Source organism: Eleutherodactylus coqui, chromosome 2 (genome assembly GCF_035609145.1).
Source record: "Eleutherodactylus coqui strain aEleCoq1 chromosome 2, aEleCoq1.hap1, whole genome shotgun sequence".
Classification (NCBI taxonomy): Eukaryota; Metazoa; Chordata; class Amphibia; order Anura; family Eleutherodactylidae; genus Eleutherodactylus; species Eleutherodactylus coqui.
In genome coordinates, this window is record NC_089838.1 from 260,182,068 (window position 1) to 260,207,901 (window position 25,834).

A 25,834-nucleotide genomic window follows, 5' to 3' on the forward strand; every position below is an offset into this window, starting at 1 on the left:
TTGGTCTATGTAGATGTATGAGGACTTGTAGTTTGTGAGTAAGTTGTAGTTTTTAAAGGAACCATTTTGGGGTACATAGGATGTATTGCATAATTTATTTATTTTTTTTGTGAAGGATGTGAAAACCCTGCGACTTCATTGTTTTGGGGATTTATGTTTATAGCGTTCACTATGTTGTGTTTAGGCGGGTCACACTGGAACGGCTTTAAATTGCGGATTCCGCGATCGTCATCCGTTTGTATGATATGTGGGCATTGAAATGCATTGATGTTCACTCACACTTGGCGGGTAGGAATTGCGGATTCTGCGAGCGGAAGAAAAATCGTGGCATGCTCTATTTTACTGCGGATTCCGAATGTATGAGCTCCATTGATCTCTATGGATGCGTTCAATCCGCAGTGCATACGTAATTACATTGCATATGGACGCGGATTCGTACGCAAGTTGCTAGGAGACCAGATAACAAATGGTAGTGGAAAACCAGAGAGGAGAAAGTAGAACAATTGGGCCAAGGCTAAATGGCGACTTAACAGGGGACATAGAACCAAAGATTGCTGGGTAGCCCTGCGAACTCTCACTGCCATTGAAGTGAAAGTGTCACAGTTCCAGTTGCAGGTTGCCATGACCCAACCTCAGTAGATTTTTCTCTTTTTACAACCGGCAATCTGCAATGTGCATTGCAACTCCATTGACTTTAATGGCGATGCAAGGTCACAGAGCCAGACCGCAGCCTTGGCCGTAGGGCCCTTATGTAGTCTTGGCGAGTGAATAATAGGCTTGTCTGCTGGTCTTTGGGTTGACTTCCTAATTTTTTACTCTATAAGACTACATAGGGGCCAAAGATCATTGTTTACTTCTGTGACCTCACATTGCCATTGAAGTCAATGGAGTTGCAGTGTATGAAACTCGCCGGTTGCAAAAAAAACCTACTAAGGTTGGATCGTAGCACTCGAACTGTAACCCTTCGACTTCTAATAGCAGTGCGAGTTGCAGGACTACCCAGCAATCTTTAGTTCTACGTATGTCCCCTGTCAAGGCCAACGTGGCGGTGTAGCCCTGGCCCAATTGTTCTTTTGTTAGCAGTCTCTGTATGATGTTTACAATGGCTTACTCGGAGAATATATGTGCATCGATGAAGTGAGTCATCCTCCTAAGCTCCAACTCATTTAAATGTATTGACTGATGTTCCTATTTATAATGCAGTCACCTCCCTGTATACCAAGCATGTGATACTCCATGAGATAACTCTGATCTCATCTGGCGCTGAAGACACGCCGTGTTCTGCCATAGTCGGCTTCAGCGTCCCCTTTGTCACCAGAAACAATGAACAATAAGATTGGTCATCTGTAAACAGAGTCCAAGGTCAGCTAGGTGCAAGACGCCTAGATATTGTCTTCAGTAAGCCATAATCATAGGGAATACATAAGGCTCTATATGACATTTGGAAACATGAATTGGAACATGAAAGCCAACATCAAATTGGTTTCTATGTATCAAACTTCTGTTTTTCTTTGCTGCTGTGCCCATACATGTTTGACACCTTTGGCAGGTATATCATTTCATTCTCTAATATTGTTTTTACTTTGCAGCATGCATTACAAAAAGTTAAAGGGCCACTCTGGAGGAACTTCTGATTTGTGTCCTGGGGTGCGGTTGCTACACACTGTATATTGGGGTAGTTGGCACATGTGCAGATCGCTGCGTTGCTCAAATTTCGACTCCGATCCCCTCTGTGGCTAGCTGTACCCTCTGGTGGCTTGGATGCCCCTGAAGTGACTTTTCGCTATTCATTCCTATGAGAGCCTCGTTGGAACTCGAGTTTCTTGATTTCAGTGCAGATCAGTGCTTCCTAGTTTCAAGGAAGAGTCAACCCATCAAGGTGAAACTTGAATGCAACTCTTGCCTTCAAAAAAAAAAAATCATGCTCCTGACAGCGAAAAAACAATTTAGGTCCTATGTATTTTCATTGGTGCAAAAATACTGTCTAATTACACTAGAAATTACATAGTTACCTTGAAGAACATGAATCCCAATCACTTCTGTAGATACCCTGTTTCCCTGAAAATAAGACATAGCATGATTTTCCAGAATTTTTGAGGATGCAAAATGACTTTTCAGGCTTTTTGAGGATGCTTGAAATATAAGCCCTACTCCAAAATTAAGCCCTGCTAACAGTTAATTTAAAAAGTCAATTTAAATAGTGTCCAGGCAGCTATACATGTAAAAAAGTTAAGCCTTTTTGAACAAAAATTAATATAAGACACTGTCTTATTTTTGGGAAACACTGTATATAGTGTCCGACCTGCAGATTTTATCCCACCTCCCCCATACGTTGCATGACCAAAGATCCCAGCGACATGGCAAGCTGATGCAAGTGAATGCGGTTGCCTTGCAACTCTCAAGTCAATATTACCCAACCCGGTTAATTGGATGTCTTGTCATCTTCGGGTCACAGCAACCTGCAAGATACGACGCTGCTGCATTCGCTTCCGTTAGTTTGAGATGTCGCTGGGGTATACTGAGACCTTTGTCTATTCCTTATGGCCTGTGCCAGCCAGATGTCTCTTCCCTGCTCATGCCTCTTACCCTTCTCGAAAAGTATTTTAGGACTTCTTTGTTCATAAAAAAAAGAGAAAATGAGGGCATCTGTAGCAGAATACTGTAATAATACCATATACAGTATATAAACTGTTCAGCAGGCTCTGTAATTGAGACTATTGTGGTGCATGAAGACTGCCACGTATAACAATGCTATGAAGTAGGTCATGAGATACGCAGTATGAAGTGTGCCCGCAAGGTTCAATACTAATGGGCACCTGAAAGTATTGTAACTTGAGACCATAACTGTAGGGAGACTAGCGATTACTTCTGGGGCCTTAAAATGTCAGCGACTACCGTACAGTAAATAAAGCAAGTCCTTGCATGTAAAAGCCAGAGGGAGCTTCTTCAGTATCCGGTACAGTACGCCCGCTGCAAGTTGTGCAATGTTGGAAGGAGGACTCCTTCATCTATTTAGTTGTAATTTATATTACCGGTGAGTGAACTGATAACTGTAGTGATTTACAATCTTTACTCCCGCAGACGGATATCTATGGCCTGGCTAAGAAGTGCAACCGTACAACCGCACAGGTCGAGAGATGGTTCAGGAGGAGGAGGAATCAGGACCGGCCAGCTGTGATGAAGAAGTTCCAGGAATCCTGGTGAGAAAACGTCCTTTGGGTTTTTCTAGATGCTAATCGACATTATCTCAAGGCTGATTGCTTTTTCCTTATAGTAGAATCTTATAAGGCCGCCTGCGCACGGGCATATTTGCATTGCGGAATCCGAAGCTGGCGTCCGTCCCTGGATTCCGCAGCAAATCCTGCCCATAACATGCCATTGAAAAACGCTTTTTCCTACACACTTGCGGAAATCAATCGTGATTTTTCTGCTTGCAGAGGAAAAATCGCAGCATGTTCTATTTTTAAGCGGATTCTGCACGGACGGCTTCCATTGAAGTCAATGGAAGTCTTTCGACCCGCAGGCCTTCTGTAATTGACAGGAAAAGTAGAGGTTTAAAAAAAAAAAAAAATCTGTACTACGCACGTCTAACGGCTCGCCGTGCGGACCATACACAGTACAGCAGAGAATAGACAGGTACGTGCTGAATCCGACCCGGTCGTGCGCAGCTGGTCTTAAAGGAGAATGCTGTACTGTGGGGATTGTCAATCAGTGGTCGCTGAAGATCTTGGTTGTCACCAATGCCAGTCTGTGTTGATAAGCCCAGGGATAGAGTTATTAATGGAGTATTCTGGGCATTTAACCCCTTTTTGTACTGATGACCTATCCTCAGGATAGGTCATCAGTAGTTGATCTGCGGAGGTCCGCTGCTCAGGACCCTCGACGATCACCTGATCTCAGCCCTCACACTCACTGTAGTGGGCTGAATGTTGACCCCTCCATCCGCATTGGGGTTGGAGCAGGAGGTGCTATAGAAGGTATAGCTCATGTTGATTTCAGTGGGAGTGAAACCTTCTATTACACTTCAGCTAGGGTTGGAGCCAGAAGTGTAATGAAAGGCTTCACTGCCATTAAAAATCAATGTGAGCTACACCTTCTATAGCACTTCCAGCTATGACCCCAATGCAGACGTCCCGCCCCACTGCGGCGACTATGGGGGTTGAAATCGCTGACTGCCGAGAGGCAGACCCCTACTAATAAACTACTGATGACCTATCCTGAGGATAGGTCATCAATACTAATGCCCGCAGTACCCCTTTTAGCATAACTCGTACACCTAGGCCCATGTTCATTCACATTATTTCAGTTTATTATATAGATAGAATCAACTTTAAAAGTTGACTCATTTTGCAAGTACATTGCTTTACTTCTCATTAGTGGTCATGAGTTCCAGCCCGTCTTCTAGTTCAGTGCTGCATGCCGCTGGTTGTCGTTGGGCCTACTCCTCCCGCCACCCGCTATGATTGGCAGGCTCTTATCTATAGTCCGTCATTGCTGGGTGGCAGCAAGAGAGAGCCTGCATCATATATATCTAATTCCCTCTTCTGGCACCAGCTCACTGGACTTTCACTTGTGTTTTCACTAAGAGAAACCAAGAAAATTTAGAATAAAATTTGAGAACATAAGTACATAAGATGCCAAGTACAGAACATTGGGTACATGAGTTTGAAAACAACCAAGAGAAGACTCTGACGAGATGTAAACAGAGCCTCGTAACATTTGCGCTGTGGTAATAAAAGTAACTTTTTAATTAGTTTAATGATTTCACAAGCTAGCTCTAGTGTTTTATAAGGCTGGGGAGAAGTTTTCTTAAAGTGGTTGTACCAAGATTGAAAGTTACTAAACCGATTGAAAGGTGGGGGTCTTACTGCTGGGACCCCCACTGATCAGGAGAACGGGTGTCTCAAGTGTCCAGACATTTTTCAGGTTTTAGTTTTTTGGGGTTTTTTTCATCCCCGCATTCCAAGACCTATAACTTTTGTATTTTTCCGTTGACCTAGCCACATGAGTGCTTGTTTCTTGCGGCACGAGTTGTATTATTTGTAATGGTAGCATGTTAGCACCATGTAATGTAATGCTTTAAAAAAAATGTAAGTGGGGTGTAATGAAGAAAACACGCAAATGTGCCATGTGGGGGTGCTTCTGCGGAATCATGGTGTGGTATTGACAGTATTCACCGTATGAGATAAGTGATACTTTAAAAGTTCAGGCTTTTTAGTATGTGACAATGATAATCATGTTTATGTTTTATCATCTTGTGAGAAAAATGGGGAAAAGGGTATTTTGAATTTTTATTTTTATTTTTTTTTTAAGAATGTTATTTCACTTACATTTTACATGATTCTTTAGACCCTCTTAGGAGGTTTGAACCTGCAATCGTTTGATCGTTTCTACAATACACTGTAAAACTTCAGTACAGGAGTCTAGGAGTTCACATGGCAGCACTGCGAGCCTTCACTAGGCCCAGGGCTGCCATTGTGATCATTGGAACCCTATGATCGCATCGTGGGGGGCAGATGGTGACTCGGAGCGGTCTGCCCCCTCCTTCTGACATTTACATGCCACAGTCAGAGTTGACTGCGGATGTAAGCAATCAAACATCCACTATAGGAGCTAGCTCCGACTGTAGCTGTCGTGTCGGGTGTCAGTTGTCAGAAACAGACGGCACTTGACAGCCCGCTTCTGTGGTGTACATGTATGTCACTGAGGTGTAAGGGGTTAATGACGCTGCGGTCACATGTGTGCATTACCGCTCTTCATGTCCGTGGGACTACAGGAGATAGCTGAATGCTTGCACTTGGTTATCTCTATTGGGCTACATTCACATGGGCGAGGGCGATATCGGGCCGTGATTTTTGCTGGCGATGCAGAACGGTTTTGATTAAAAATTGCTGCTGTGAAATTGCGCGTGAAATGGGAAACATCATATCGCATCACAGTCCCATGCCTTTCAAGGTGCAATTGAAAACAATAGGCGAGGCGTTCCGAGGGAACTTCCCAACTACAACACGCTGCCAAGATCGCTTGTGTGAATGAATGCAGTCAAACGAATGGATTTCATATTCGTGCCAGAATAGCGTTTGTGTGAACGCGCCCTTAATATCATTGAAACGAATAGACCAGCAGCATGCATGCTCCGCCGCACTCCGTCCAGACAGGAACACTCTTGTGATTGGTGGGGTTCCCAGCAGTCAGCCTTCCACTGATCACATGTCTACCCTATGGATGGGATAACTTCCAATCATGGCACCGCCCCTTTAAGTTAGTGTGGACATGAAGCAGCTGCTGTCGCAGGGATCAGTGATCCTATCTGTATCTGCTTTTCTTCTCCGCTCATAAGCAGTGCATACAGCCCAATCCAAAGATGCACTTTCTTCCGGCACCCAGAGAAGAGTTAGTTAATATGGAGTCGTCTGTTTCTCCTTAAGCTGATGGGTCTTGGAGGCGTTCTGTGACTGTAGATGTGAGTGCGGTGACGATACATGTTCACGTGATGGGATGACATCCCTGCGAGCTAGCTCATCTCAGACACTACATGTGCGCGCGCTCCGTCACCACACCCTGCTGACAGTGTGCCCGGCTCTGAGTCAGCACTGCCTGCCACAGTTACTGCAAATACCTCTAGTCCTAGAAAGGAAACCCCTTACTGCCAGGCCTTTCCAAGGGGCTCCGCAGAGACAGAGGGATTAGCATGGGGCAGAGCGGACATCACATGCTCAGAATAAGTATAGACCGTCGCAGCATTCTGGAATTAAGGGCATTATGGCCAGTTGTCAGACTTGGCATCAGGATCAGTGAAGCTTGGTTGTCTAATAATGGCATTAACGAGTTAATGTTAAAAGGAAAAAGTTTGGTACGGTGTTGGCCAGTAGAGCAAAATGAGCAACAAAGTAACCTTGCAGATATGATACCTTTTAATGGCTTAACGCCCTTTTACACAGGACCATCACATCAAGGGCTCCTTCGCACTGGTGAGAAAATCGTGTTGTTTTTTTTTTTTTTTTTTTTTTTTTTTTTCTCGCAATGTGAGAGCGAGTGAGAACGCATGATTATGAAAACAATGATTTTCAATGGTTATATTCTCATTTGCGATGTCTTCACTCCTTTGATGCTGCGTGGAAAAAAAAGTCGCAACATGTCCTATCTTTTTGCGATATCGACCATTGTTTTCAATGGGGTCGGCGGCATTGAAACCAATGGCAGAACATTGCGATTCCCCCTCTGTGGCTGTGACAGCAGCGGCGGGGGATTCCTTCACCCCGACAAGATTGTGAGACAGTTGCATCCAGGGGTTTCCACATGTTAATGGCGCCGCCGGCAGCAGCGCCAGCTCCGTTGAAAACAGTGGGAGTACATTGCGATCTCCTGCCGTGGCAGTGACAGCTATGATGGGGAAGAGGGGAACCCGTGCTGGGATGCGAGGCTGTTTCCATGTGAAAGTGCCTCGCAAGCAGGGGATTTCGGAAGGATTGCAGGGAAGACGATATCAGGCCTCCTCGCAAGTGTGAAGGAGCCCTAAGAGTTGTTGAAAACCCCAGGTTCCCATAGGGCTTTCAATGATGGTCGTCCCATGTAAATGCATGCATAGACTGAACAACTGAACGAGAGTCATTCAGTTTCTGCATGCTAAAAACTAAAGGACTAGCTGTTCATTTCTTAAAACAGCAGCTGTTCATTTCTTAAAAACTGCTACTTACAGTGAATGGAGACGGGTGTAGGGAGAACTCTCCCCAGCCACCGTGCCTCCATGCTGGCCACGATATGAGCGATCCAGTGATACTCACTCCTATGTAACAGCACAGGAGCGAGCTTCACTGGGACGCGCTGTTGGGCATCATTTGCCCGACAGTTCATCCTGTGTAATAGGCCCCTAACAAAAAGACACAATGTTACAGCTTACTTAGGGTTAAACCAGAGGGAGTAGTCTCGAAAGCTTGCTGTAACACAATGTATTTTTGTTAGCAGTTAATAGGTATCCTGTCTACAAGGTTACTTTGTTTCTCTTGCCGAGAACAGTCACATTGAGTTATTGTTGTACTATGTGAAAGACACAAAGTTCTTGCTTGCCGCTGGTGTTATCAAAATGAACCCAAAGAGTAGCTTGTGGTTATCGACAAACCATATGAAGGAATCGGGTTACGGCTGAGAAGTATGAAAAAAGCAATGCATCTAATGAAAAACTTGTGCGGTCTAGAGTCAGAAGTGATAAAGGGAAGGCATTGGAATATTCATACTACTAGGCTTACTATATGGAGAAGAGAGGCCTTATGGGCCCCTAAGGCTCCTGGGCCCGGGTGCAACCGCATCCCCTATAGTTACGCCAGTGATTAAAACTATATAATCCCATTAAAGCGTTAGCTCTTGTGACAAGTCCTTTGCATATGAATGTGCCATGAGAATGTTGGGACCCTAAATGTATTAGAGCGGCGTACCACCAACAAAGAGTGGCTCTTGCTCTGGTGGACCTGACTTGTCCATTACATGGTTGCCCATTTGCTCAAAAGGCTGGCCTATTATGCTACAAATTTATGGCTTGAAGCAAAATTAGTTGATTTTTGAGGTGGTTTCAAGTCAAAGGGGTTATCCCACTAACAATATTGGCTAGCTGATTGCTGCGACCCCCACAAGAACTGTGCACCCCTAGTGAATGGACAGTCAGTGTGCATGCGTGACCACCTCTCCATTCACATCTATGGGACTGAAGTAGATGGCTAAGCACATCACCTGGCTAGCTCCATAGGCAGTGAGCACATCGGCGGGTTGCTTACCACCATTCCGTTCACTAGAGAGACTCGGGATACAACGTTCTTCTACTTACTGGGGGTTCCATAAATCTATCACTAATCCCGTGGATTGGTGGGATAACCTCTTTAAAAAAGGGTCCTTCTTCAGGATGTAAGCCCTGACGTGTTGAATAAATCACCTTAGACATTAAATATCCATTAAATTAGCAGTCTCGTTAGCACACGCATACACCGCTCATATTGATGTGTTTTGTATCGCATGTGATGAAGATTACAGCATTGTTCCATTTAATTGTCTTCCGCGTTAGAAGAGTTCTCTGCAATCTTCCCATTTTCTGCACTGTAATCTGCATTGTTGTGGGCTGAATGTATGTGTGTGTAATTAGACTTCTTCCACGATGTATAATTAATGGGTGGTGGTCTATAATAACATGCCTACCCATGATGCCGATCTCTTCCTGTCTCTACGCTCACCATAAAATAAATATGGCGTGCTTCTGCATGTACGGCGTGCTAGACATGATAGCCGGGGATCCATACAAGGAGCTTTATTTAGCTGGAAAGCTTTCCATTACACTAGCTAACATTAAGGGCCTCAGCTTTAATGTATTGTAATTAGAGGCAGTGGGAGTCCTCCGGGGGCTGTAATTACCCATCGCCAGGAGAGCAGGCTGCCTTCAGTTCTGCCGGTGCCAAGAGCCGCTCTAATCTCATTACAGGGAAAATGGGCTCACAGGGGTTAAGTTCCCGTCTCTTAATGTTCCCTTTGTGAAATATTAAATGAGAGCATTAGAATATAGATTGAGTGAGGAGGCTGAGAAGGGTTGTGTTACCAATGTGAATTGGCCGTATGGCCCATCCTGGGGGCTGCGCTTGTAGTATGTGATGGGCGCTACTGTTCACTTCCTGAGTATGTTCAGGCAGAAAGGGTGATTTTCTCACTTTTATACTGGTTTTTACACTTTTTTTTTTTTTTTTTTTGGAGGAATTAGTTTGTAAAACTTTTAGAATATGTAACGTATTGCAAGTAGAGCATTTCCTCTTCAAGTATAAAATAGCCAAAAAGTACGAAATCAAAGTAGTAGCCAAGTTCTGCTTTTATTTGCATAAGTGACAATACTCCATTATTTGCTGAGAAGCTTATTCAAATGTCCCAACCAATATGGCCGTCGTGTTTAACCCCTTAAAGACTTGGGCCACTCTCACACACGGCGTCAGTAAAACGTTGCGATTTTGATCAGCGGCTTTTACTGCACCTCATCGTTCTGATGGGTGATGAGGTGCGTTAAAAAGAGCAAAAACATGCCAAAATAGAGCAAAAATCACGGCGTTGGAAAACGCCGTGTCCGAACGCAGAAATGCGAGGATCCATTGAGATCAATCGGAGCACTGTACGTCTATTAGTGTGGCCTTAGTCCAACTTCACACGGGTGAGCGCAATAAGGGGCTGTAAGTCCCACCCCCATATCACACTCACCATCCATGTGAAAGCCCCGTGGATGTGAAAACAGCCTTGCATCATATCAGGAATGAAGGATTTCCCCGCCGTGGCGGTCACACCCACGCAGAGGATCGCGGAGTCCTCCCATTGCTTTCAGTGGAGCTAGCGCTGCTGCCGCCGGCCCCATTGAATTCAATAGGACCGCAATGCGAGATCACGCAGCCAGAGAGAAGATGTTGAAATTTCTTTTTAGTTTAGCATCGCAACGCCATGGAGGAAAACATCGCTTTACCCATGTGGCGGTCCTATGGCCCTTTTTTTTTTTCCTAGCTTGCCACAATTAGTTTTGCTTTGTTTGTTTTTCTCTCCCACATACAGGGCTATATTTTAATATCTTTTTTTTTTTTCACTATAAAATTCATAATTTTATAGTTCTTTATTTTTAAAATGTATGTTAAAATAAAGTTCAGGAATGGGTTTTGGATGTTTTGATATATAATTTGTATACCTTCGGATTACAGGACGGACATGCCGATAGTTTAGGTTGCCGTCGGTGACGGGTCGTTTTCTATTTTGCATATATATATTTTTTATTTTATTCTGTAATTTTTTTTCGCTTCTTTTTAGTAACAATTTTTTTAACATCTGTGCCCTCCATGACCTCATATAAGACCTCTGGACGACATTCATACACTATATAGAATTTTTTTTCCACTGTAACTGGAGCATCCATAGGAGCCCAATTTATAGGGGAAACCTCCCCTAGTGTGACGGTAGTCATTGCCAGAGCCGGTCAGGGGTCTGCTAAACCATGCAGCTCTAATATGCCAGGAAATGGCAGTGCCACTTTCTGCATTCTCACAAAGAGAAGGCAGAAGCGGTTAAAAAGTCCTTGTGTCTTGGCCTCTGGGTCCTCGGCTGTGTCTGACATTCAACCCCACCTGCTGCATTGCAGGAGCTTTAATCCTGCACTGTATATTTACTATCGGCTGGGATTAAAGCCCAGGACCAAACGCTGTGTATTTCCGGCGCTTGGTCCTTAATTGGGTTTAAAAAATGGCCAGTCATACTTGTCTAGATGAAAACAAAACTTGTCCCTTTGCTAGTTTTGTTATTCTCCAAGCTATGAGGATAGTGCCAGCAACGTCATGGCAATGCCTATACAGCAATTTACCTCCCCATAACTTATTACTGAACTTTTCTGTAGAAAGTCTTACAAGTGACTATATTGCTGGAGCCATAATGCTGGTTCAGCACGGAACAATATTTAGAAGTTGCCAATTATTATTTCTATATGTGTAGTACCTTTCACAACCTTATACACAAATGTAGATAACTTATATACTACCGTAGATATAATCAAAAACTCTGCTTGATTACTGGAACTCACTACTGATCAGTCTATCGGCTCCCTAAACTCTCTGCTCTCCAATCTATCCTGAATGTAACAGCCATGCTTATCTTTTTGTCCAATCACTATACCTATTCACTAGACTGATGCCTTCCCCTCTGTAACAGTCACTAGACTGATGCCTTCCCCTCTGTAACAGTCACTAGACTGATGCCTTCCCCTCTGTAACAGTCACTAGACTGATGCCTTCCCCTCTGTAACAGTCACTAGACTGATGCCTTCCCCTCTGTAACAGTCACTAGACTGATGCCTTCCCCTCTGTAACAGTCACTAGACTGATGCCTTCCCCTCTGTAACAGTCACTAGACTGATGCCTTCCCCTCTGTAACAGTCACTAGACTGATGCCTTCCCCTCTGTAACAGTCACTAGACTGATGCCTTCCCCTCTGTAACAGTCACTAGACTGATGCCTTCCCCTCTGTAACAGTCACTAGACTGATGCCTTCCCCTCTGTAACAGTCACTAGACTGATGCCTTCCCCTCTGTAACAGTCACTAGACTGATGCCTTCCCCTCTGTAACAGTCACTAGACTGATGCCTTCCCCTCTGTAACAGTCACTAGACTGATGCCTTCCCCTCTGTAACAGTCACTAGACTGATGCCTTCCCCTCTGTAACAGTCACTAGACTGATGCCTTCCCCTCTGTAACAGTCACTAGACTGATGCCTTCCCCTCTGTAACAGTCACTAGACTGATGCCTTCCCCTCTGTAACAGTCACTAGACTGATGCCTTCCCCTCTGTAACAGTCACTACGCTGATGCCTTCCCCTCTGTAACAGTCACTACGCTGATGCCTTCTCCTCTGTAACAGTCACTACGCTGATGCCTTCTCCTCTGTAACAGTCACTACGCTGATGCCTTCTCCTCTGTAACAGTCACTACGCTGATGCCTTCCCCTCTGTAACAGTCACTACGCTGATGCCTTCCCCTCTGTAACAGTCACTACGCTGATGCCTTCCCCTCTGTAACAGTCACTACGCTGATGCCTTCCCCTCTGTAACAGTCACTACGCTGATGCCTTCCCCTCTGTAACAGTCACTACGCTGATGCCTTCCCCTCTGTAACAGTCACTACGCTGATGCCTTCCCCTCTGTAACAGTCACTACGCTGATGCCTTCCCCTCTGTAACAGTCACTACGCTGATGCCTTCTCCCATCTGTACCAGTCACTGCGCTGATGCCTTCTATCCCTCTGTACCAGTCACTGCGCTGATGCCTTCTATCCCTCTGTACCAGTCACTGCGCTGATGCCTTCTATCCCTCTGTACCAGTCACTGCGCTGATGCCTTCTATCCCTCTGTACCAGTCACTGCGCTGATGCCTTCTCCCCTCTGTACCAGTCACTGCGCTGATGCCTTCTCCCCTCTGTACCAGTCACTGCGCTGATGCCTTCTCCCCTCTGTACCAGTCACTGCGCTGATGCCTTCTCCCCTCTGTACCAGTCACTGCGCTGATGCCTTCTCCCCTCTGTACCAGTCACTGCGCTGATGCCTTCTCCCCTCTGTACCAGTCACTGCGCTGATGCCTTCTCCCCTCTGTACCAGTCACTGCGCTGATGCCTTCTCCCCTCTGTACCAGTCACTGCGCTGATGCCTTCTCCCCTCTGTACCAGTCACTGCGCTGATGCCTTCTCCCCTCTGTACCAGTCACTGCGCTGATGCCTTCTCCCCTCTGTACCAGTCACTGCGCTGATGCCTTCTCCCCTCTGTACCAGTCACTGCGCTGATGCCTTCTCCCCTCTGTACCAGTCACTGCGCTGATGCCTTCTCCCCTCTGTACCAGTCACTGCGCTGATGCCTTCTCCCCTCTGTACCAGTCACTGCGCTGATGCCTTCTCCCCTCTGTACCAGTCACTGCGCTGATGCCTTCTCCCCTCTGTACCAGTCACTGCGCTGATGCCTTCTCCCCTCTGTACCAGTCACTGCGCTGATGCCTTCTCCCCTCTGTACCAGTCACTGCGCTGATGCCTTCTCCCCTCTGTACCAGTCACTGCGCTGATGCCTTCTCCCCTCTGTACCAGTCACTGCGCTGATGCCTTCTCCCCTCTGTACCAGTCACTGCGCTGATGCCTTCTCCCCTCTGTACCAGTCACTGCGCTGATGCCTTCTCCCCTCTGTACCAGTCACTGCGCTGATGCCTTCTCCCCTCTGTACCAGTCACTGCGCTGATGCCTTCTCCCCTCTGTACCAGTCACTGCGCTGATGCCTTCTCCCCTCTGTACCAGTCACTGCGCTGATGCCTTCTCCCCTCTGTACCAGTCACTGCGCTGATGCCTTCTCCCCTCTGTACCAGTCACTGCGCTGATGCCTTCTCCCCTCTTGTACCAGTCACTGCGCTGATGCCTTCTCCCCTCTTGTACCAGTCACTGCGCTGATGCCTTCTCCCCTCTGTACCAGTCACTGCGCTGATGCCTTCTCCCCTCTTGTACCAGTCACTGCGCTGATGCCTTCTCCCCTCTTGTACCAGTCACTGCGCTGATGCCTTCTCCCCTCTTGTACCAGTCACTGCGCTGATGCCTTCTCCCCTCTTGTACCAGTCACTGCGCTGATGCCTTCTCCCCTCTTGTACCAGTCACTGCGCTGATGCCTTCTCCCCTCTTGTACCAGTCACTGCGCTGATGCCTTCTCCCCTCTTGTACCAGTCACTGCGCTGATGCCTTCTCCCCTCTTGTACCAGTCACTGCGCTGATGCCTTCTCCCCTCTTGTACCAGTCACTGCGCTGATGCCTTCTCCCCTCTTGTACCAGTCACTGCGCTGATGCCTTCTCCCCTCTTGTACCAGTCACTGCGCTGATGCCTTCTCCCCTCTTGTACCAGTCACTGCGCTGATGCCTTCTCCCCTCTTGTACCAGTCACTGCGCTGATGCCTTCCCCTCTGTACCAGTCACTGCGCTGATGCCTTCCCCTCTGTACCAGTCACTGCGCTGATGCCTTCCCCTCTGTACCAGTCACTGCGCTGATGCCTTCCGCTCCTGTACCAGTCACTGCGCTGATGCCTTCCGCTCCTGTACCAGTCACTGCGCTGATGCCTTCCGCTCCTGTACCAGTCACTGCGCTGATGCCTTCCGCTCCTGTACCAGTCACTGCGCTGATGCCTTCCGCTCCTGTACCAGTCACTGCGCTGATGCCTTCCGCTCCTGTACCAGTCACTGCGCTGATGCCTTCCGCTCCTGTACCAGTCACTGCGCTGATGCCTTCCGCTCCTGTACCAGTCACTGCGCTGATGCCTTCCCCTCCTGTACCAGTCACTGCGCTGATGCCTTCCCCTCCTGTACCAGTCACTGCGCTGATGCCTTCCCCTCCTGTACCAGTCACTGCGCTGATGCCTTCCCCTCCTGTACCAGTCACTGCGCTGATGCCTTCCCCTCCTGTACCAGTCACTGCGCTGATGCCTTCCCCTCCTGTACCAGTCACTGCGCTGATGCCTTCCCCTCCTGTACCAGTCACTGCGCTGATGCCTTCCCCTCCTGTACCAGTCACTGCGCTGATGCCTTCCCCTCCTGTACCAGTCACTGCGCTGATGCCTTCCCCTCCTGTACCAGTCACTGCGCTGATGCCTTCCCCTCCTGTACCAGTCACTGCGCTGATGCCTTCCCCTCCTGTACCAGTCACTGCGCTGATGCCTTCCCCTCCTGTACCAGTCACTGCGCTGATGCCTTCCCCTCCTGTACCAGTCACTGCGCTGATGCCTTCCCCTCCTGTACCAGTCACTGCGCTGATGCCTTCCCCCTCCTGTACCTGTCACTGCGCTGATGCCTTCCCCCTCCTGTACCTGTCACTGCGCTGATGCCTTCCCCCTCCTGTACCTGTCACTGCGCTGATGCCTTCCCCCTCCTGTACCTGTCACTGCGCTGATGCCTTCCCCCTCCTGTACCTGTCACTGCGCTGATGCCTTCCCCCTCCTGTACCTGTCACTGCGCTGATGCCTTCCCCCTCCTGTACCTGTCACTGCGCTGATGCCTTCCCCCTCCTGTACCTGTCACTGCGCTGATGCCTTCCCCCTCCTGTACCTGTCACTGCGCTGATGCCTTCCCCCTCCTGTACCTGTCACTGCGCTGATGCCTTCCCCCTCCTGTACCTGTCACTGCGCTGATGCCTTCCCCCTCCTGTACCTGTCACTGCGCTGATGCCTTCCCCCTCCTGTACCTGTCACTGCGCTGATGCCTTCCCCCTCCTGTACCTGTCACTATGACCCTCACCCCTATTGTTCACATAGTCTACTGGTTAATACTGTATGTTAGGTCTTATTCTGTCTATGCTCCCTCTGACTTGTAAAGAGCTGTGGAATATGTTGGTGCCGTATAATAAGGGATTATTCTTATGTACAGAGATGTTTACACAGGCCGCTCTACGCAAGGTGCTTTCTTTGTGTGTATTTGTGGTAGACTTAATAGGATATTTCCTTGTAGACATTGGCACGTAACACTGCATGGTCCTGAGAGGTCCAGGACTTGTAACCAGTTTTTCTGTTCAGGTGTAATAATGGTAGGGTTCTCCTTATAATAGACATTTATCATCCATCCAGAAGAAAAGTGGTAAATATATGATCGCTGGGATGTTTCTGCGCTCCCTGATTAGTAGAACACAGGCTTATATGGAGTAGTAGTCACACAGTTACCTGCCTCTCTATACAAAAACAGCTAAGTGTTGTAGTAATGATTGGTGACCCTATGGTCCAACACTCATCACCTAGACCGTGGATAGACCACTAATGTCCATTGTGGGGAAACCCCTTTAAGATCATGATGGGGCATCAGCTAGCCCAGCACTTTGATTACATGTAGGCTGAAGTTTCATGGATGGAACACTAAGTAACACACATCTGTTTTCTTTCCAGCTGGCGGTTCACCTTCTACCTGTGCGCCCTGATCGGGGGGATCGCTGTCCTCTATGACGTAAGTTGCCGTCTATGCGGTAAACCTCCGTGTTGTGCAGTGAATGTGTTCACCTTTAGGCCACATTCACACATGATGTAGTTGTTGCTGCAGTTCCATGACTTATTATAAAGGTTACTGGAGAACATAATGCTGTACGGAGGCGCCATAATGCAGAGTGCCTTCCAATACATAATATGGACTCCGTCTGGTGAGCTACACGCTCAGCTACTGTTTTTGCATGTGCAAAAAGTTTTGCTCTTCAGATGGCTTCATACACAGCAGTTTTTGTAAAACGCACTTGCAGTTTTCTGAGCCAATGCCAAAAGTGGATCCAGCAGGAAGGAGAAGTAGACGTCCTTCCCTTCTAGTTCTCATTCTTTTTTAATCCACTTTTTGTTTTGGCTCAAAAAAGTGCATCAAAAACTGCGTATTACGGATCTGTATTAATTCCACTTTTTATTTCACTGGAAGAACATCACTCTCGACCTAAAAATGCATGTTCTAGTTTTCCATAACTCACACGCACATATTTGAATCATCCATATTTTAGCAACATTACAAAAACGGCAACTAAGAATAATTAATGCGTTCACATAAAATGGAACAAATTATTCTGATTCCCAGATTGGAGTCAGGAAGGAATTTTTTTCCCTTAAATGGGGAAAATTGGCTTCTACCTCATTGTTTGTTTGTTTTTTTTTTTGTTTTTTTGTTTTTTCTTTGCCTTCCTCTGCATCAACATTGGGGGATAATAGGCTGAACTAGATGCTCATATTTTTTTTTTCCGGTCTTACATACTATGTTGCTATATTACAAATGCATCTTAAAATCAGGCAACTCATAGCACAAAATAGGCACCGTGTGGAAGCAAGAATGAAGCACATTGTAAAAGAACAATCCGTATTTGATCTGTTTCTCACAGCTTTAGGCTGAATGCACACAGGCATATATCAGATGGGTTTTCACGCCCGCCCGATATACGCTGCCCCTCTGATGCATTGGTTTACAATGCATCAGTGCACATGGGCGTATTTCTGCAGTTTAAAAGCACCCAGCCGGCAAAAATAGTGCATTTCGGCCGGGCGCTTTTATGTTGCCGCCGGCTGCATAGACTATTGGAGCCTTTGACAACTGTCAGAGAAGGGAGGTGGGAGGGAGTTTAGCAGAGTGACTGTTAAACTCCCTCCCCCTTCCCTGTTCCTCTCCGCTCCTTTCCGGCTGTTTGCAATGGGAGGGGACGGGGTGGAGCTAAGCTCTGCCCCCGCCCTGTGCCCTCCCATTGCTGGTTGCGACAAGGGGTGAAGAGGGGGTGGGAGCTTGGCACACTAGCTCCCGCCCCATCGTGCCTCCTCCCCTTGCAGGGGGAGGGGGAGGGTAGAGGGTTAACAGTTTAGCAGAGCGAAATGCACGTGCAAAATACAGAAATGTGAACAAACGCATTAAAATCATTGGTTCTATGCTGTACGTATTGCATTCATAGTTCTCGTGTGAAGCCACTCTTACTGTTAGAGAGCTGCAGGCAGTGTTTGATGAATGCATTTGTTACCAAACGCGCCTCTCCGTACAATTTGAAGTATTATAACTCCACAACATGAAACTCTTGTTCGTTAGCTTATGTGAAGATGCATTTCTATTGTATAGATGCCGTTTGCGTGGAAAGTTTGTAATGCGAAACCAGGTTAATGCACGCATTAAGATGGTCCATCAGGACAGTTATTTGATGACCTACGGTTTCCCAAAAATTCTACGTAGTGGGGAAGATTTATGAATTTTGGGTCTCTGTAGCACTGAGTGCCAATCCTGTGCTGCGGCGTTCTATATATCAGTAGGGCACACACCCTGATGAGGAATGTGGTACGAGCGAGGTTGGTCCACAATTGTGGCTAGGTAAGTTGCATTCCGTGTGACTTTAAAGGCTCACCCAGTTCTTCTTACACATCTAGATGATGTGGAATCACCATATTTTTCAGTGGTTTTACATCAGAGCAATGGCATAAATACACTGATGGATCTACCCCATGGTGACCAAAGGGTGCAAAGAGAATTGTGGAAGCAAGACCGGTAGTGCAGACAGGTGGCGAGCAGTGGGACATTACTGCATTATTCATAATGCATTCAGCTCACTCTACCTTTTACTAGACACTTGGCTCATACGGAATGTCAAATAATTGATATTCCATAAAAGTTAAGGGACCTAACACACAGGTGAAATATTTCGGCACCTAAATACACAAAAAATTCTGCACCAAAATCTGCATGTTGCATGCAGGTTACGGAGGGGAAATCGACAGCAGCAGATTAAGCTGTGTCTTTAGGTCTGTGTTGTGGAAGTATCCCACCCGTGGGAAAGCTCCCTAGATGCTCTGATCCCTTTGCACCGCAAAGTCCATCAGGAACGCTGACCACCAGAAATGATTGATGACCAGATGAGTAAAGGCTAACGGCATGCCTTAGCTGGGAACTGAAGCTTTGTCTGTGGTTCAGCTGTGCATAAAAGAGGTATCCTTGGAAATGGGAGTTGCTCCTGCAATACCAACCTGGGCCACTGCTCCATGATCAGCGCTTCTGCTTCATCCGCTGGCAGCAGCAATCAGCTGATCAGTGAGGATCCGAGTGGCAGATCCCTATCGATCATCTATTGACAACCTCTCGGTCATCAATGGAAAACGTTAACAAAGTCCCAGAATACCCCATTTAAGGTTATTTCCATCTTGAACTTCCTGCAACTCCCATAGAAGTGAATGGGAGTTATAGAAATAGCATAGCATAGTAAGCCCAGCTGTTTATCTTATCCCAACCATCTCTCCATTTAATCAATGCCTGGATGCAGCAGCTGTCTTACCAGGAGGGATGGGATTGGGAGAGCCCATTCTGGAGATAAGGCCCTTATAGACACAATGATTTTAGCTCAGTCGTCTTTTGAGTGATAATCGCTGTGTGTAACTGCACTCACAGTGCAGTTTTTGTTAAGCCGTCGCTGAAAGATCAGCGATCGGTTATCAGAAATTCACAGCGGGTTACATCTGCTACTATTGTTTCAGCTGTATCCCACTCTCTGATCACAGCCTAGGTATGAAGAACACGGCGGTCCAGCTGTCTTCTTCATCCCCCTGCTCGGAGTGCTTGGCTGTATAACAGCCGGGCGCTCTGTGCACAAAACATCTGGATGCAGAAGACAAGCGGGGACACCCCGCTTGTGTTCTGCATCCCCCGCTTGGAGCGCTCGGCTGTATAACAGCCGAGCACTCCGAGCTGGGAACAGCTGGACGCAAAAGGCAAGCGGGGACACCCCGCTTGTCTTCTGCATCATCCGCTTGGCGCGCAAGGTGATCACTCAACAACGATTATCGCTCAAAAGATTTTTTGAGTGATAATTGTTGTGCCTAAACCAGGCTATAGGTGCCAGTGTGCGTATGCCATAAATGCCCAGGATGCATATAACCCTTTAAATGCAATTATGTGACACAGATATCTCATTTTGTCACTTTAGGTCACTTTTTTTTACAAGGGCAGGTGCAATTTTGGTTGGTTAAAAACTGACTGATTGCACTGCAAGTATATGTGCATTTATATCGGTTTTTGTATTTTTAACATGCGGGTGCCATACAAGTGCAATCTGGTTTTCACACGCGTGAAAAAAACGAAACCTGGCCCATTTCATGTAGTTTAAAACTTCCATTGAAGTCAATGAGTGCGTGGGGAAAAAACATGCAAATGCTCCCCTTTTTAATGCACCCATTGACTGAAATGGGCGATTCTGAATAGAACAGGCTGCTGTTTTCTTACATGGCTATTGGTCTGTGAATACACACATTGGGCGGGAGGTTTCTGCGTGCAAAATGTTTGCCCATAATCGGCAGAGAAGAGAATCCATTGATTTCAATGGGTTTGTTTTCTTATTTCTGTATTTTGCACACTCATTGAAAAAAAACACAGAATGCTCTTATTTTTGTGTACATTTGTGCATAGAAGTCTATGGCAGGTATGCAAATACACAATACGCTGTGCAATTCCACGAAAGAAAGAACACATTTGGACCTTATTAGGCTAAATGACTTTTTAAATCGAGGTGTGGAAGTGTCCCATGCGCAATATACCCTGGCATGCGTGCACAAAAAGAAAGCAGTATGCGCCGATATGCACGCAAATATACCTCGTTCATAAAGCAAATTGGGCTTACGCTCATGTGAAGGGGCCCTAAAAGAAAAGCTGACTTAGGTGCCCATAGCAACCAATCACAGCGCAGATTTTATTTTGTATTCTACTCAGGGGGAAAAAAAGCTCTGCTTGGTTGCGATTGACAACTAAAGGCCCATTTAGACACAATGATTATCGCTCAAAAGCCGTCTTTTGAGCAATAATCGTTGTGTGTAACTGCACTGACATCCTGCAGTTTTCGTTAAGCCGTCGCTCATCGTCGTCTTTCAGCGTGCTTAGAGACAACTATGAGTCTTATCAGGGATTCACAGCGGGATACAGCTGATACTATTGTTTCAGCTGTATCCCGCTCCCTGATGACAGGCTGGGTATGAAGAACAGAGCTGTCCAGCTATGTTCTCCATACCCCGCACGGAGCGCTCAGCTGTATAACAGCTGGGCACTCGGAGCTGAGAACAGCTCGAAGCAGAAGACAAGCAGGGACACCCCGCTTGTCTTCTGCATCCTCCGCTGGCAGCGCAAGGTAATAGCTCATCTTGAGCGATCATCTTGGGCTGCAAATGGCACAATGATTATCGCTCAAAAGTCGCTTATGCAACCTCTTTTGTGCGATAATCGTTGTGTTTAAATGGGCCTTAAGACAGTTTTTCTTTTTCTTTTAGACAGTTAAGTCTGTCCCATTGACTTTAATGGGTCCAGTTGTGTCTGAGTGCTGGCAGTTTCAAACTTGCAGAGAATTCGCACATTCAAATTGACTGTGAATATGTCTGTAGGCCTCCTGACAGGGTATAGTCATCTAATGAGGAGTGCTGCTGCTTACTGGACATTGTAGTGCATTTAGGACTAAAGCTGCTTTATTCTTTGAATCTAGTTATAGTGAGAGAATTAGGTTAACAGTGTGGGGGGCTACAGTGCTGGTAATTTACATGTTAGTAATGAGGTGCGCTAACTCTTTACGAGAGATTATTGTATTGCTATGATTGTTATAAATGGAGAAAGTACTGTTATAAGCTACAATACCATAACATAAGATGTGTCTCTTTTTTGCAGAAACCTTGGTTTCATGATGTTTGGGAAGTGTGGGTAGGATACCCAAAGCAGGTAAGATCACCATTTTGTATCGGACACAGACTAATTTTAATACACGGCTTATATGTATTGGGGTTATATGTGATGTTTAAGTGAACACTTAAACATCACATATAACCCGAAATCACTTAGACCTCGGGGATATCACTCTGTCCACTTAGGAAGAAGAAATTATTGTGCATCATCGCCACTTTTGGTGAAGGTGACAACAAGTGCACCAGAGAGACACCAACTAAACGGGGAATGGTTTTGCAGGTGGTGGCCACAGCTCTCCATATCCTTCCCGACTGGTAGGATGAGGCAATACCTGTAGCCCAATCTGGTTGTACAGGTAGCCCTGCACCTCCAGCGGCAGTGCTTGGTCATGTAAGGCTTCGAATGGCACTTGTGTGGTGCCATTTAGGGCTGGACGCCAAGAGAGAAATTTCTGCCTCCTGTGTTGGTGCTGATAGGCTGGCTGATCAGTCTGTATGCTCAGTCAGCCTATCAATGTTCTTTTTAGGGTATTTATTCTGGCACCTCTTGACAGAGGATGCCAGTAATTCATTTGATTTTATAGGCCCTGTTCAGTGGTTAGACATATTTGACCTTCAACCTCTGCGTACTCCTTTTGTACCTCTTCAGTATTGGGTTTGTAGTCCTTTCTCTCCTCTGTCTATTTGTCCTGATTTCGGTTGTCTTCATGCTTTGTTTTTTGTTTGTGTGTTTTTCTGCTATTTCTTGCCCTCTCCATCTGTACTACCCTTTGCCCTGTTTTACACTGGGGGACATTGTAGAGTGACAAGTTAAGTTCCAGCTGCGGGGTCGCCCTTTTCGAGGTGGGTGCTCCATTTGCCCAACAGAATCAGTTAGGGCTGTTTTAGGGAAAGCTTCTAGATATTCCCTTATGCCTTACATATAGCTTCCAGGTCATCTCCAGAATGGTACACTTCATTCAGCCAGTCTTCGTCTTTCATCTCCGAATTTACTTGAAATGACGTTAACTGGTCTAAACCGATGTGACGTTGGCCACTGACACAAATTTTAACGAGGTCCACACCAGGATCCAAAGTGGATTTTCTACTGTGGAAATTCCGAAAATGTGTAAACGTACCCTAAAACTGCACTATTTAAACTTAGTCTTATGGGTAATGTGATCTGAGGTTTTACACACTTTAGTTTAATTCTTTCTTCTCCGTCCATTGAGGTAAACCTTGTACATGCTGTCTGCATGTTTCAGGACGACATCCTTCAGTGGCATTTTTAACTCAAAGACTGAGAAGAAAAATGCCGTATATTCTACCGGTGTGAATGTACACTAACCGTATTCTCTATTTCCGTGTTCCCATTTTAGGAAGTTCTCGAATCCCAATACTGGTACTATGTGATGGAATTAGGCTTTTACTGGTCCCTGCTATTTAGCGTTGCCTCTGATATTAGACGGAAGGTAAGAGAAGATCATATAGTTACTTGAAGCCTTTTATTGCGATCAGGAACTTCTATCCTCTTCTCAGCGGGTCATTCCGTTTGGTCAATGCGCTGAGAAGCGGCATTACTGGACACAACCGCATCACATAAGTGTTTGACGTGTCTTTCCAAGCTGCCAAGTGAAGATACAGGAAATCAAAAGGCCTAAAAATGTAAATCCAGCAATGTTCCATGCATTTCAAGAGAGGAAATTGAAGGATCTCTCATCTAGTTTTAATAATCTGAGCAAAGCATCAACATCCAGAATAACTTTCTGCTTTGATATTTTTTTTTATTTTTTTGAAACTTTGTATATTATGTTTATAGTTCCCTGATTGTTTCTTCTTATTGCAGGACTTCAAAGTGCAAGTTGTTCACCACTTGGCCACCATTTTCCTATTGAATTTTTCATGGGGAGTCAAGTATATCCGAGTGGGAACTCTGACCCTGCTGGTGCACGATGTCTCGGATGTCTTGCTAGAGGTACAGTGAATGATGACAGCAGCTTTATACTCTAGTAGAATCGCGCCCTTTCTATTTTGCATTATCTTTTGTTTTTATTTCTCTTTCGAAGGCTGCTAAAATGTGTAGCTACGCCGAGTGGAGGAAGGCTTGCAACATTCTCTTTGCCATATTTGCATTTGTCTTTGCCATCAGTCGGCTCATTGTCTTCCCATTTTGGTAAGTTGTCATCCTTGCGTTTATTTCATCTGATCTATATAAAAATTTGGAGGATTTATAAGATGGGGCTAGCCGGAATCTGGGAGCATATGACAGAGGTAGAATCATGAGATGACCCTGGAATAGAGGCTAGTGGAGAACCACAAACCAGTAGTAAAGTTCAGCTGTCACTAGCGGTAGGGGAACAACATTCATATGAAAAGGCTTGCAAGTCTTATCACTTTAGGTCACAAATAGAGATGAGCGCGCTCGTTTAAGGCTGATGCTCGATCAAGCATCGGTCTTGTCGAGTAACTGATTACTAGACTGAGCACCATACGGGTGGTGGGATGGCGTGGGGGGAGAGATCTATCTCACTCTCCCCCCGCTGCCCCCCTGCATGGTGCTTGATTGTGTAATCCGTTACTCAAAAAGACCCATGCTTGATTCTGGTGTGATTTTTCAAAAGAGAATCACCCATTCAAGTCAATGGTACGTTAAAAAAACGGAATACACTCGCAAAGTATGCAAGTGTGTTCTGTTTTTATATTTACATGCCCATTGACTTCAATGGAAGTTTTACATTAAATCAATGGGGCCACCTTAAAATTATTTTTCACTTTCACTGATTGAACTTGAATGACACTAATTCGTTAAAAACACAAAAACTAAACAAAAAAGATGTAAAATGCACCTATACTTGCAGTGAAATCGGTAAGCTGTCCACTGACCAAAATGATACTCACTCATGTGAATAAGTCGTAAGGGGGAAGAACCATAATCTCCAACAGTGCTTTACGTTGATGGAAAAAGCTCCATTCAATTTGATATACTGTAACGATGCCAACTGGATGCTAAACGGATCTAGAACGAACCACGTCTCCCAGTACTTGGATACTGCGCACTTGCACCAAAGCCGAATTGTGTAATAACTGGAAGTTGCAAGAAACATTGATATCAAGCATAAATCAACACCGTAAAACACAAATTATATTGATAGGTAAAAAGGGCAGAAGGCAATAGTAATTGGTTAACGTTAATGAATATGATCAAAACTGGTATTGAAGAAAGAAGCAAATGATATGGAAGAACCAGGAAAATGTTGTCCCTATGCTCGCTCTCCTTAAATTTTTTCATAAGCTCTCTCTAATATTGTCCCTCAGCACCAGACTCCACTGTCCTTAAGTAGCGCTCTATTGTCCCTATTGACAAGATTGACAACAAATGGGCATTACTAGCAAGCTGAATATGAACCAAGGCAGACCAACAGAAAAGGAATAAGACAAAGCACAGTCTAGGGAACGCAGAATGGACTAGAATTAACCAAAGAACAAAACGCTGACTGGACAAACAAGAGTAGAACGTGGTATATTGGATAAACACACATTGTCACAGCTATCAACCACACCACACTGAGCAAGCCAAAAATACTTCAAGGGAGGCTACCTAATAGCAGCTCCTCCTTAAGAGGTAGGCTGAACAATGTGGTCAGCTGATCTCCTCCAATGTGTCAACTGTAGGAACAGTTAGAGAGGAGCTGCCCCAATAACAAGGTTAGAAAGCAGTGGATACTGAAGCAGCAGGAGACCGCCTGCTAATCATAACCCTTATGGGAAGTTCAGTGCTGTGTTCACACTGCCATCATCCATCTGTTCTGTCAGATTTCCATTGTTTGTTTCAAAATTAAGGGAAAAAGGAAATCTGACAGACTAATTATAAAGGTGCCATGCCTTGGAAAACACCATATTCAGCACCATGGTAAGGACTCGTTCCTTAGCTGAAGTTGCCCTTGGGGACTGTTGTCTTAGTTTTGTTTCAGTGCAGTTGTAGTTTTTAAAAGTTAACTTTATTTCACAGAGGATTAGGACAAACTTGAGAGTGCACGGTACTGTAATGGCCCATTTAGACACAACAAGAATCGCTCAAAGCCGTCTTTTAAGCGATTCTTGTTGCGTCTAAATGCACTGACATTGAGCAGGTTACGTGCACAAGTCATTCCTCGCTCACTTC

The 25,834-nt window shown here is 45.8% G+C and overlaps 1 protein-coding gene across 1 annotated transcript in view; it reads left to right on the top strand.

Annotated features, from left to right (window-relative positions):
• CERS3 (ceramide synthase 3) overlaps window positions 1-25,834 on the top strand; it is a 60,236-nt gene that overhangs the window by 27,554 nt on the left and 6,848 nt on the right. Inside the window, exons 3-8 of the mRNA XM_066592864.1 lie at window positions 3,082-3,200; window positions 16,432-16,489; window positions 21,680-21,730; window positions 23,052-23,144; window positions 23,519-23,647; window positions 23,739-23,845. Coding sequence (XP_066448961.1) covers window positions 3,082-3,200; window positions 16,432-16,489; window positions 21,680-21,730; window positions 23,052-23,144; window positions 23,519-23,647; window positions 23,739-23,845 — 557 coding nt within the window. The remainder of the gene's footprint in view (window positions 1-3,081; window positions 3,201-16,431; window positions 16,490-21,679; window positions 21,731-23,051; window positions 23,145-23,518; window positions 23,648-23,738; window positions 23,846-25,834) is intronic.